General features: G+C 42.9%; 1 protein-coding gene across 1 annotated transcript in view; it reads right to left on the bottom strand.

The window, feature by feature from the left end:
- Positions 1-588: 588 nt before the first annotated feature.
- Positions 589-13,556, bottom strand: part of LOC115329154 — a 102,295-nt gene continuing 89,327 nt past the window's right edge. The window contains exons 2-3 of the mRNA XM_042290412.1: positions 1,983-2,174; positions 589-1,444 (exon numbers count right to left, since the gene is read on the bottom strand). Of these exons, the coding sequence (XP_042146346.1) occupies positions 589-1,444; positions 1,983-2,174 (1,048 nt within the window). The remainder of the gene's footprint in view (positions 1,445-1,982; positions 2,175-13,556) is intronic.

Below are 13,556 nucleotides of genomic sequence, written 5' to 3'. Positions count from 1 at the left end.
CCATGCCCCCCTTTCCCCCTAACATCGGGAAACCCCCCCTTTTTTCATTTTCTTGCTGGGACAATAAAATGTTTGGATTTGAGTTATATACTATTTTACATAAGTCAAATGCAGCACAGGTATACTGGTGCGCAACACCACAGAGTCAGGTCTTTCTCTGGGTGACATTCTAGGGATAGAAAATGGGTATTTCCTTCAGTGTCTCATTTACGTTATTGGCAGGCACAGGTTTACTGTTACGACTGCAGCACACGTCCGCAGCTGATTACAATGTGTTTCACGGGGCGAAACAAATACTGTAGATGGACGATACAAATGCTCGTCATTGCAGACTTTCTCGGCTATCTGCTTCAACTGACACTCTTCCTGCCACGGATAGCGAGCGAAAAACGGCAACCGACGTGGGGATTCCTTGTACACATGCAATCATGACACTCAACTCCTTCTGCACTCGTGATTTTTTTTTTTTTTTTTGTTGAAAGAGACACAGGAGTTTGAAGCCATCGAAAGAAGCCCGATTTGCACAGATTGTCGTGGCCCTCACAAGGGCCGTTGGATAGACGAAAACACTGACAGAGTGTCCGCCCGTTACTCAAGTTCCTCGATGCCGCTCAGATCTTGGCTAGATTCATCGGAGGAGCTACTCGTGTTTCCAACAGTGAATACCACTGGCTCAATTTCACTGTCGACAATGATGTCCCGTTCCCACGCTTCATCTTCAACACGCTCAACGTGGGTGCAACAGTTTCGCCAGTCCTCTTGGGTCACAGATGCCAGTGCTTCTGGCAGGAGCCGCTCGACCTCTTGAAGCGTAAAAAGCTTGTTTTTGCTCGCCACGTAGCCCTTCACCTTGCTCCATACCAGCTCAATGGGGTTGAATTCACAGTGGTAGGGAGGCAGTCGTAGGACTTCGTGGTTGTGGGCAGCTGCCAAGGTGTCGATCCGGTACACAGTGCCGGGTGTGTTGACCTTCTTGGAAAGCTCCAGGAGTTCAGCCCTCACCATGTCCCCAGACCATGCAATTCCTTTCTTTGTGAGCCATGCCTGGATGTCGGCTTTCCGAGTCGACGACGTGGGTGCTTTTTCAAGAGCAACACTGTGGTATGGAGCATTGTCCATCACTATGATGCTTCGGGGTGGGATCTTGGGCAGGAGCTGGCTTGAAAACCACCCTTCGAAGTAGGTGCCATCCATCTCCGAGTGGTAGTCCGCATTGTTGCCTTTCTTGGCCCTGAAGAAGTCGGCAGCACCTTCAACGAAGCCTGTTTCGCTGCTCCCAGCATGGACAAGAATCAAACGGCCTCCTTTACCAGACGGCGCTGCCAGGCCTGTCGTCAAGCCCTTCAGGAACGCGTCCTGTGAGGACTTCACAGTCTTGTCTTGCCAGACGAATTGCTTGGTGTGTCCGGCGTTCACCCAGGTTTCATCAAGGTAGATGATAGACCTGCACGAAAACACCTTATATTGTTATTTCAAATTCTGTGTTAATTCCAATATCACAATAACGTAACACGACGTAGATCATTTACTGGGTCAGGCTTAATTTTGCTTACTTAGTTAACTATGGAAAAGTAAAATGAAGTTATGCGGTGGACTTTTCTTGAAATCTACGTATCTCAATTAGGGCGATCCGTGAGGTGAGCAAGTTGTTCCAAATAGCTCAAGGACGACATTTGACAATTCTGAAATTATGGTCGAAGTGGAAAACTGTAAACGATTTTATTTTCGCGTGGACCTGAATTTCGCAGATCGCCTGCAATTCGCGAAAAATAGGTCCCGCTAACAATTCCAGTATATATTGAAATCTACATTGAGATCCCACCGGGTCGCAAAAATTAGAACCCGCGAATTATTCCAAAATTTCAGCTCTCACCTAAATCGCGAAATATTGAGCCCGCGAAAAATAAATCGTTTTCAGTATGTGCGACGCGAAGACGGCGCACATGTTTCACATGAGTAAATTCGTATAGCACGATCCGTACCTGCCCTGTCTTCGGAATTCTTTGATGGCTCGCAGATACCTCCGACGCCAGGCAATGATGTCGCTGCGCTCGATAAGGGCAAGGCTCCGCTTCCTCTTCTCAAAAGCGAAGCCGATGTCTTTGAGCAACCTCCACAAAGTCGTCTTCGACAGGTCGGGCAGCTCGTCGTCTTCGTTCACAGCCTGCAGTATGCTGTCAAGGGTAGGAATATCCCTCTCAGAGTACTTCCGATGCACCTTCAGGCGAATGGCGTTGAGTGTGAACTCGTCATGCTTCACGGTTCGCGTGCTCGAAACTTTTACGTCGCGAGGTCTTCGCTTCGGGGACGCCACCTTGCCAGATAGACACTGCGCCTTGTACTTCGCGACAGTACGGGCGCACACTCCGGTGTCATTACTGACCCTTTCCAGGATTTCACGAACCGACATCTCCGGGAATCGCGTTCTTGTACTCGCGTACACGTTGGCGATTACCTGCTTGCACTCTTTCGAGATCTTCGGACAACGAATCTTCGAAAATATCCGAGCAGGCGAGGTACTTGAGCTTGCTGCGTTAGACGCCATCTTCTCAAAACCGGCGAGGCAGGGGAAGACGCTGGCAGCCGCACAACCCAAAACCCGAAGCGGCTGCCGCACGGACGAAAACGGAAAAATTAAAGTAGCTTACATTATTTTTTCCTTTTTATTGAAAAAAAATCTATCTTTCGTCGAAATCAAAACGCCATTATCAGTTACTCGCTCCAAAGATGTACGTTTGTCGACTTTTTGTTTTTTTTGCAGGGGCCGCACTATTCTGTGGAGCGAACGTAGGCGCGGTCGGCTGTGTAAACCGGCGCGCCAGCTTTGACTGCGTTGCACGCTAAGTTTGAAACGGAGTATAGTGTGCATCAATGTTGCTTGCTGGCTGCTCCTTGCTAGAGTGGCGACTTCCTTTGGGAGGACAAGTGCTGCCTTTTCGACCGCGGCCACCGTTTTGACCCTTATCAGTGGATCAGGTACCAGTGGATCGGCTTGTGCCCGTGAAAATGACGAGTTATGAAGCACTCGCTGTGGTCTGTATAAATTATTTCAAGTAGACGCTTACTCTACTCGGTAATGCAACGACGCGTCGCAAATACGGTCAGCTTTACAATGTTTTCGCATTTTCTTTAGATGCAGTGCCGAAAACAAAGGCATAGGTGACGGCACAAGTGACGTTACATGGTCATAAAGTTCTCGCGTCATGTTTTTTAAGGTAATGCTCAATAACTGCATAAACGACTCATAAACGGGTAAATACGAGTTGGAGGCAAGATGACGGTTTGGCTGGCATACGACAGAGTTGTCCCCAATCTGGGAGGGCAATCAGCTCAGCAACATTGAGTCAATCTACTTTATACTTCCTGACATTGAGCAGTGGACAAGCCAGGCGAGATGAATCGTAGCAACCGATGACTACTATAATTTCGAAAAAAAACAGTGTATTATTTACCACTCCAACAACTAAAAATATCATTTTTAATGGATTACTTGAAGTAAAGAAATTATTTGTACGGATAACTTTGCCAACCGCGGTGGTAGTCAGTGTAAGAATGAGAAATGAGAATCAGCTATCTAATTGACCCCGTAAATGTAACGTCACTGCTCCAAACAAACCGTTGCTAGGGGCGTTGCTATAAACGAATACATATGGGACTGGATTTCGCCCCGAAACAACGATCGTTCAAAATTTGTACGTTGGAGTTAAACGTCTCCAAATAACAGATATATGAAGCTTCGGTCTCATACTTAACACGACAGAAGCTTGCCAAGAATCGGCTGCTACTGAAATATTTGCAACGGCAACTTCCGGTCCTCGAGACGTCTCCAGATGCCTGCATGTTGCAGACGGCAAACGTTTGCGGAATGACTGAAGCGTGTCGTGTGCTACAGTTCGAATTGTTTGCATAATGATACTATTGTGATCTTGATTTTATCGCAGACATGGCAGGTTTAAGAAAACGCATCAGGTATGTAAAGACGAATTGTATTTGCATGTGATAGGGACAGACGAAAAGTATCACACCTATACAGATTTGTAGAAAATACGACGATAAAAACATCTGTTTAGTACACAAAATCAACGCAGCGTCAGCTTATTTTTTTTTTTTTTTTTTTTTTTTGCCAGTTGACGTGCATCGTAATGCAGGAGCAGTGGACATTTTCCGAGAAGCGTTCTGCGCACGCGAGAGCGCCCGATGCCAAGCGGCGGAAGTAGGCACGAAAAATCAAGGAAATTCGGAAGGAGGCTGTGGATCAGCGAATAGAACATGGAATTGCAGCATGCATATAATTGTGTTACACAAAAAAAAAAAGTGGACGGAAATAAAAACACGACGTTTCGGTAGACGCCACGGATGCCCTCCTAAAGTCGCGTTGGGCGCGCGCTGCAGCTCAGAGAGCGAAGAAACTGGTAGCGTAGCTCCCATTATCGATTGGTAGCGCAGGTAGGTTACGTCCTCGATTTTTAGTTCGTGCAGCCACCGCCTCGTGCCGTCGGTACGCGGAAAAGGTCCATTATTTTGACCCGATCATGATCGGTTCGAGAACCTAAATTTCGTTTGCAGGCTCGCAATGTGTTTCTTGTCTGCTTGTAATCATCAAAGCAAAAAAAATATATTGATTATTTTGTTTTTAGCAAAACCCAAAATAGAAAAAACGAATTAGGCAGCAGAACATTAGGTAAGCTTATATCTGTTACGGACAGTTTGTTTTCTCACAGAATAGCGCAATAAAGCTTCTATGCTCAAAAAAATACGAGTCAGACGAAGAGGACGGACAGGACAAACATCTTCCGACTTTCAACACATTGAGTGTTGAAAGTCGAAAGATGTTTGTCCTGTCCGTCCTCTTCGTCTGACTCCTTCGTATATTTTTGAATTTATTACCAACGCGCTCAATACAAGTTTAAACTTCTATGCAGTCATAATTTCTTGACACGCGTGTTGACCTGCATTTAGACGTTCATACACTTCACGTCGTCGTCGCATTCAATCCATCATTACTTACGTGATAAAGCTTCACAGTGTTTTCACCCGTCTCAGATATTGCGACCAACACCCCTCTTAAAGGCGTCCGCGCGCTCGCGCACTTCGCGCATCAAAGCTGTACACGGGCACTCTTCACTCCCAAAATGCCACAGAAAGTTTACCCCGAGAATTAGTCTTTTCGCTCGTCACCTACCTAATTCAAAGAAATCGCTTGCTTCATCAGAAAGGACCACTGTACCCGCGAAACCATCGTGCCGTCTGATAGCGAGGCAAAACTGGTATTGAAACCTTATTACAAGTTTTTATCATCGCCATATGGCACTGAGACAATAGAAAAAGTCTTTATGAATAACTATTGAGGCGGCGCAATGCTTACAAAAAAGTTTATTTATTTTTTTATTGGACAATTTCTTCCCTCTCGTCAAGCCCCTGTGCATTCGTCCATAAAAACGGCCCTAGGAACTGTTTGTTTGAAGCACAGCGCCATGTTGTGACGCCATCACTTAAGGAGTCAGTTCTGTAAGAACTAGCAAATAATTTTTTTTTTATTATTCGCCTTACCTGCTATATTCTAATTGCATATGTGTTTCCTGTTGTCTGAATATGCTATGACAGTTGTTACAACTATGATTCAACTAAACTCTTTTCCGCGCTACTAAATAGCGAAGTTAGGCTGTATAGAGCACGGACTCAGTCCGTAATCGTAATCGAAACCGAAAACCGTTTAGAAACGAATTTTTTTCTGTAACCGTAACCGGAATGTAACTTGCTTTCTGTAACTGTAATCGTAACCGTGACCGTATAACCGTAACCGTAACCGTAAATTATTTACCGGTAACCGATATTAACCGAATCGCGAGCTAAAAGCAGATCTTAGGACCTTAAAAGACAGCGTAAAGAGCTGCAGTGACATATGTGACGGGTAAACGAAATGAAAGAACTTTGAAAAGAGGCTCAGAAACTGTCGAAAAGGAACGAAGAGCTAGCCACCGAAAATCGCAGGCTTAACGAAAACGTTGAGCAGCTCGAGCAGTACCAGAGGAGTAACAATCTAGAAATAAAAGGTGTGTCCGAAGCAGGTGACGCGTATGATGTTTTTAAAAGGATGGGAAATCTTCTCAACGAGCCGATATTAGACTCCGAAACTTACGTGTGCCACCGCATTCCTACCTTCCGACCAGCAGAAAAGAACATCATTGTGCGCTTCGTACAACGTACGAAACGAGATATAAAATCCCCTAAAAGAGCAAAAAGAAAAGGCTGACAACTAAGGACCTTGGCTACGGTAGTCCCAGCAGTTCCGTGTACGTGAATGAACATTTGACCAGCGCAAACAAGGATATACTGGGCTGGGTGCTGCAATCGCCAAAAAGAAAGCGGTTGGGTGGAAGTTTGTGTGGTCCTCAGGTGGGAACAGGGGCAGATCCGAGAGGGGGGGGGGGGGGGGGGCGACGGGGGCGACCGCCCTTCCCCCTTCTCGGATGGCAATTTGACATGGGTGGATCCCCCGGTGCACACGAAAGAATGGGGAATAGCATCCTTACAAACTTTCCGCCCACCTCAAGACGGAGTTCTGGATCCACCCCTGGGTGGAAAGATCCTCGCACGGAAGGACGAGGAAGCAAACATTATCAGAATCGCTAGCCTATCTGATTTTGACAAAATAACAAATTAAACAAAATACTTTTGGCCTTTGAGTACACAAAACGCTACGATGGAAGAAAAACGACCTGATTGTAAGTAGGATGATTGCCAGGCATTCAGTAAAAAATATAAAAATAGTGGAAACAATTTTCCACGATGCATTTGAACATGAGAAGCATTAAACATAAGGTAGACAATCTTGAAGTACTTTCACATTCGCCGAGTGTCGAATTTATAACTATCGTACTCATGGAAACCTGGCTAGCAAAAGAGGACGTGCCGCCATACCTTCAGGGTTATAACTGCAAAAGCCTGACCAAAGAGAATAAAATGGACGGAGGAATTGTAGTGTAAATTAAAGATAATTTACAATATCAGCTTATTGATGATCTTACCAAAAAGGAGGAAAATATAGAAAGTTTGTTTGTCAAAACACCAGACGTTGTAGTTGCTGCCTTGTACAGACGCCTTCGGACAACATGCTTGAATTCGTGGAATTTCTTGAAAAGCACTATGTTTTTTTAATAAATATCTGCGTCAATTACATTTCTTGGCGATGTAAACATAAATACAATTTCAGACGACCCTAATTATGCGAGAAAATTTCGAGATATCATCCACCAGTACGCATGTAGCAATCTATAACACTGCCAACCTGCAGACACGGCAACGTCCCTCGATGTCTGCATCACAGAAAGTTGTCATACTACAGCTGGCGTAACTTCATATGATATCAGTGACTATTTTCCTATCTTTTGCTTTGAATCTTCTTCAATCAAGGAATGAAACCGTGAGATAAAAAAATTCTGGAACCTTTCAATTAAACGACAAAATACTGTGACGTTTTGGCTACATAATAGAGCAACAAAATTGGGATGACGTGTACGATGAGTGCAACCCCACGCGCGCCTATAGAAACTTTTTGATTAAATATAAACGATGTTATGACGCAACCTTTCCTCTACGGGAGAAAAAAAACAAACAAAAAAAGTTAAGAAAGCCTTGGGTAACTAGAAACCTTCATAAAAGAATAAAAGAAAAGAACAGTAAGTACCTTGCATTCATTAAATGTCGTGATTCTCGCTTATTGGCGAGTTTAAAAAATTTCGAAACGAATTGAACAGAAACTTGAAGAAGGCGAAATCTGATTACGTTCAAACTCGATTTCAGCGTGTACACAATGACCATAAAAAGTATGGGACACGATAAACAACTTAACCAGGAGAAAGCAGCGTTGCAGTGTGAAGGAAGTCGTAATAAATAATCTGTCGCTGGAAAAGAACTCGCAAATGTAACGAATCAGAATTTATTAGTATTGGATTGTACGTGGGAAATGATAAAATTGCGAGTGAGTGCACATTTGAAAGATATCAGCTAGGATCAATCATGCTTACTCGAACAACACCATTTGAAATTGATAAAATTATTAGAAGTTTAGAAAATGATGTCGCTGCTGGAGATGATGAAATCGAGGCTTTACCGATTAAGCACACAACGAACATAATTAGTCCTGTTTTGTCACATATAGATAATAAAATGCTCCAGTCTGGAGACTTTCCAGGTGAAATAAAAATAGCCAAAGTTACTCCCGTGTGCAAGGGAGGCGGAGATAATATAATTAATAATTACAGACCAATCTCTGTTCTCCCAGCATTCTCAAAAATTTTCGATCGAGTTATAAATGATAGGCTAACATCCTTTCTTCAGAAACATCAAATAATAACGCCGGCTCAATATAAATTTCAGTAAAAAAGTCTGCGGAACTAGCGCTAGTTGACATAAAAGATAAAATTGTTGAAAATGTTGAAAACACACTGTTCACGCTTAGTTTATTCTTAGATTTAAGAAAAGCATTTAATACTGTACAACACAATATTTTATTGAAAAGCTAGAAAACTATGGCGTACGAGGAGTGGGGTTAAGGTTGATTAAAACGTATCTTAGTGACCATTACCAATATGTATCTATAAATAATCAGTCATCTCGTAAAATAAAAGATACAGCATGGTGTACCTCAGGGCTCTATTTTAGGCCCTCAGCTATTTCTTTTGTACATCAACAATATAGCAAAAATTCCAGAGTCCCCTGAGCTAATAATGTACGCCGATGATATCAATGTTTTTTTTTACGGGAGTGACAAGAAAATGCTTAGAACTGTCAGCTAATACTTACCTATTAAAACTATCAACATGGTTACGAATCAATCGTTTAAGCTTAAATACTAGAAAAGCCAAGTATATTATTTTTAAGCCGGCCAATAGGCGAGACTGCAGCTGTATCAACATATTATTTGAAGTTAGCTTGCTGGAACAAGCGCTGGAACGAAAATTTCTGGGCGTATGGCTCACAGAGGACCTCTCATGGAATACTCATGTCAACAAACTGAAAGCAGAGTTATTGCGCGTTAGTGGTAGCATATATAAAATACAAAACCTACTACCTATCTGGCTAAAACAAACATTATACACTCCGTGCGGGAACTACAGGGGGCGCTTTGAAAAACGCGCGCAGCGCCGCCAGCGGAGGAGCTGGCGTTCGACAGTGAGGCGCGTTCAGCAGCCTCCGGCGCCTTTTCGCATGCCAAGCTGTGGCGGCGCAAGCGCGCAGGGACGAAACTTTTGCTTTTTCAGTCGATACGTTGTGGGTGACGTTGCATGAGTGCTGAGGTAGAAGGGCATTTAGCTGTTCTTCACTTCTTATATATTGAGTTTGAGTCGTTATTAGGGGTAATTTCTCCAGTTGCGGCCGAAAAAGGAGTTGGAGCAATTTTCCGAAAAGCAAGACGGCCGCCATCATAATTGCTCTGAGTGGGAAATTTATTTCGCTCGTCGCTGTGAACGTAGGACTGCTGGAACGATGATATTGGAGGCTAGTGAGATGTTCACTAAGTTTGTGCACGAAGTGTGCCAAGTTTCATTAAGACAGCAAGTGTGAAAGTTATGTGTCCAATATTGGACCCAACATGTTGTGTTATAACGGGCTGTGCAAAGTGGAGATTTGGGCACACAGGTGCTTGGACTTGACAGTAACATAACACAACACTTATTATACAAAAAAAGGTGGCATTAGAAAACCAGGTGAAAATTTGGTTTGGGCGGCGTAACTCAATGGGAACCCGTTTTGACCATGAAAAGGTTGTCAAGAGAATACCACTGGTCGGGGGAGGTAGAGATTTTAGAAATAGGAACGGACTAGTGGACTGTACTTCCAATTTAAACAACTTTACGAAGGTGGTTCCAAAGCCGAGAAAACAAAGTTGTCGGCCAACACACGGTTTGGTCACCAAGGGTTTTTTCGGTCAGCTGTTGTGTAACTAGTGCGAGGTGCTGATTTTCGGCGCACAGGTACTTTGACATGACTTCAACTTGGCACAACACTTATTTTAACAAAAAGAGTTGGCATAGCGAAACCAGGTGGAAATTTAATTTGGGCGGCGTAACTAAATGGGAACTGGCTTTGACCGTCAAAGGCTGTCAGATAATACCACTCATCGTGGGAGCTGCGCACTTTAGAGGAAGAAAGGGACCAGTGGACGGTACTTCCAGTTCGAACATCTTTGTGATAGGTGGCTCTAAAGCCGAGAAAAAGAAATTGTTGTCTACAGAACTCGGGGTGTCAGCGTTTCCACATCCAAAAGGAGGCTGATCAGGAAAGAAAGCATACCACATAAACTTCCATACTCAAACGTCGATTCTCCAGTGATCCCGAGTTTCATTGTTGTTTTCTTTAGATTTATATTTGTCACTTTTTTTATCGTTCGAATCTTTCTTGATAAAGTACAGATTGCGTGCCATACTTGTCCGGAAATATCGACACGTATACGATGGGGACGAAACTTCTTTGGAGGGCATTCCTCCAACGAAATTGGCACTGCATACCCGCGAGTGTGGGATGGCATTTCAGTTCGTCCCATGGGCGCTGACACATGTAGGCGTTACTGGTACGAAAACAAACGGAGAGCGCAAAGCGGAAGTGTACAATCTGTCAGCCGTGCCGACACAGTGGCAGACATGATCGGGAGACCAAATTTCTCACGTCGTGGGGCACGGCTCCATCGTTGTCGCTGTCCCACAAAACATCGGCGAGGTGAAAACCTGTGAAACTTGGTCCTCACGAGATACGACGCATAATTATTGAAGCACTTAATGACGCAGCACAGGCAACACTTCTCCTGCTGTGAACCCAGCGCAACCGCACCGCTCCAACTTCAATGCGTACCAACGTACTCGGCGTGGTTTCGGTTTCGTTTTCTCTGGGGTTCTCACTGCCTACATTGGGTACCGGCCGCGCGGCGGCGCGCCAGTCGCGTCGCACGGAGTGTATACTAGTTTACTCTAAAATCAGCTATGGAATCTTAACTTGGGGAACAACTACAGCTTCGAACTATAAATAGCTAGTCATCTTGCAGAAAAACAATATTACGCATGTGCGAAAATTTTGAAGGGGATAAAACAAATTTATGTTCACAACCACTCTTCATAATATATAATATGATCAAAGCAGACCAGATATACTACTTCAAACTTTTGCAATTGATTTATAGGAACAAATTGTACATTACGCCTCCAGACAGTTTGAGTGTGTACGCCCTTCTTAGACCCAAAGTGAAAGATGCCTACTATAAGGACTAACTATGGCCGGCAAACTATACTATGGCCGGCAAAAAAAAAAAAAGATATAAACATAGACTTTAACAAACCTTCTTATAAATTCAAAAATGAATGCAGAAGATTTCTGGTGGGAAGTGGTATTGCTTTTTCATCAGCTTGAGGCTTCTTATACTCATGATACGCACTTCAAATCCTAATCTTGTTTTGGTCATTAGTAAATGTTAAAAGCCTTTTGCTGTTTTTTTATAATTTTTTAATCAAATTTTACACAAGCGAGTACATTTCAATGTCGATGTCTCTTTGTTTACGGTGCATGTATATGCATGTGTGTATGTGTATGCATGTATGTGTATATATATGTGCATGAATATATACTGTATGTATATATATTGTTCAGTTGTTGTGGTTGTTTCAGTATACTTTGTTTTCTTATTAAATTGTTCGATATTAGTTCTTTTTTTTAGTTTCCTGACAGTTTATTTGAGGTGTCACACTACTGTAGCTTTTTGAATGGTACTATCTGAACTTTTTATTGCATAGCTGAACATATGAAAGTGAATTTTGTTTTTACGACATGTGCTGTTGTTATTAGTATTAGTTTCATTATATGCGTGTAATATTATTCGCTGCCGCTAGTTAAAACTATTCATCGTCATTGCGCCATATGTTGTTCAAGTTTCTTGGTACTTTCTGTTTGTTTTTGTTTTGTTTTATTTTATGCTGTATCGCATACATTTTATTTTTTATATATTATGCTGAACTGTAGGGGGTAGAGGCTCTGTGAGGCATTACGCCTTTATCTCTGCCCCCTATGCGGAAATATATCCGCAAATAAAAAAAAATATATTAACCGTTCGTGACATTTCTAGTTGCAACATTTATGTTGAAGTTCCGCCTCCAAACTCCGTAGAAAAAAGGCGCTACTATATAAATGCACAATTTTTCTAGCGTCACAAAATCGAACAGCGAGAAACGTGCGCGTCTATGACCACATGCATTTGCTTGTAAATATCAAACATGACGTAGGTATAACAGCGCACAACAACAAAGAATAGGGAATGACAACACGGGACATATTTTTACAGCTTTCTGGTTTCATCGTTCCTCTCCTTAGTCTTTCCTGTTTCGCGCTATTACATTTATATTGTTTGATTTTCCCCAACTAGCCCAGCTCTCCATTTTATTACTTTATTCCACTCAGCAGTAGTTTACTAGAGGGTGGTTATGGTTCTGCTCCTTTCTTCAGTGTGGGCGAAGCCTCTTCTGTATATCTTAGTTTGCAACGAACTATAGTGACGAGAAGCTGCGAATGGTTCTTTCAGCATCCAACGGGGACCTTCTGAGGGTTGTTTACAAACGCTGCCGAACAATAAAGTAGCATTTTTTTAATTTGTATTATAAAGGATGAGATGATCCCCGAGTAGCGGGGGTAACATGTATGATTGGGTATCAAACTATATAATGCAAATATATGTAGTAAACAAGTGTTGGAGCAAGAAACGTGTTCAACTTTTGACCAATTAAAAGTTATAAGACGTTTCTGAGTTCTTGTTATTGTGAATGTCCCGTTGCTGTATACCTGAGACTACTTTAAACCGTTCATTATAAAACGGTTCTTTAGCAAACAAGTAAAAGAAAGTATAAAAAATGAGCAAAAAAAAAACGGTTTTTAAAAACGTGTAATTGGTAACCAAACCGTAAAAAACCGAAACGAAACCGATATCAACAGGACATGGTAACCGTAACCGTAACCGAAACGTTATATTTTCCGGTTTGAGTCCCTAGTTCAGAGTCCGTCATACCAAACCTAAAGGAAAAAAGAAAAACGATAATAATCCTTGGAGAAGGGGAACAAGCGGAACAAAGAAGAAATACAAATCTCCTAGCACAGCTGGTGCGCGACCGAAAGAATGCGCCTGGTCCTGGTATCGAACCAGGGACCTCTCCATTTCCACTGGCGCGCTCTACCAACTGTGCGGATCAGTTCTTGTCCAGCTCGCTTCACCTTTGCATTAATTGATTATCATCAAAAACCAGAAGCTCTCAGGTTAAGTCAACTATTCGCCAGCTCGCCAGCGCGCTCCCTCTTTTTTTACAAAACTGTTCGTCCAAAGAGACGTCAGGGTGTGGCACGACTATTCTGCCCACGTGTCGCTGAGACGAAGCAACACTTTTATTTTGACAAACTGAATATGAATGAAACAATGGAATCGCTTAGAAGATTAATTCGGCATTCTTGGCCGTCTTCCGGACTGCGAAAATTTCTCAATTTGAACACATCTTTCCGACACCCTTGGTATATTCAATTGTTTG

The sequence above is a fragment of the Ixodes scapularis genome, unplaced genomic scaffold (assembly GCF_016920785.2).
Source record: "Ixodes scapularis isolate PalLabHiFi unplaced genomic scaffold, ASM1692078v2 PGA_scaffold1__304_contigs__length_218370807, whole genome shotgun sequence".
NCBI lineage: Eukaryota > Metazoa > Arthropoda > Arachnida > Ixodida > Ixodidae > Ixodes > Ixodes scapularis.
The sequence above is the reverse complement of the archived record's forward strand: the minus strand, read 5'-3'. Positions and strand labels throughout refer to the sequence as shown.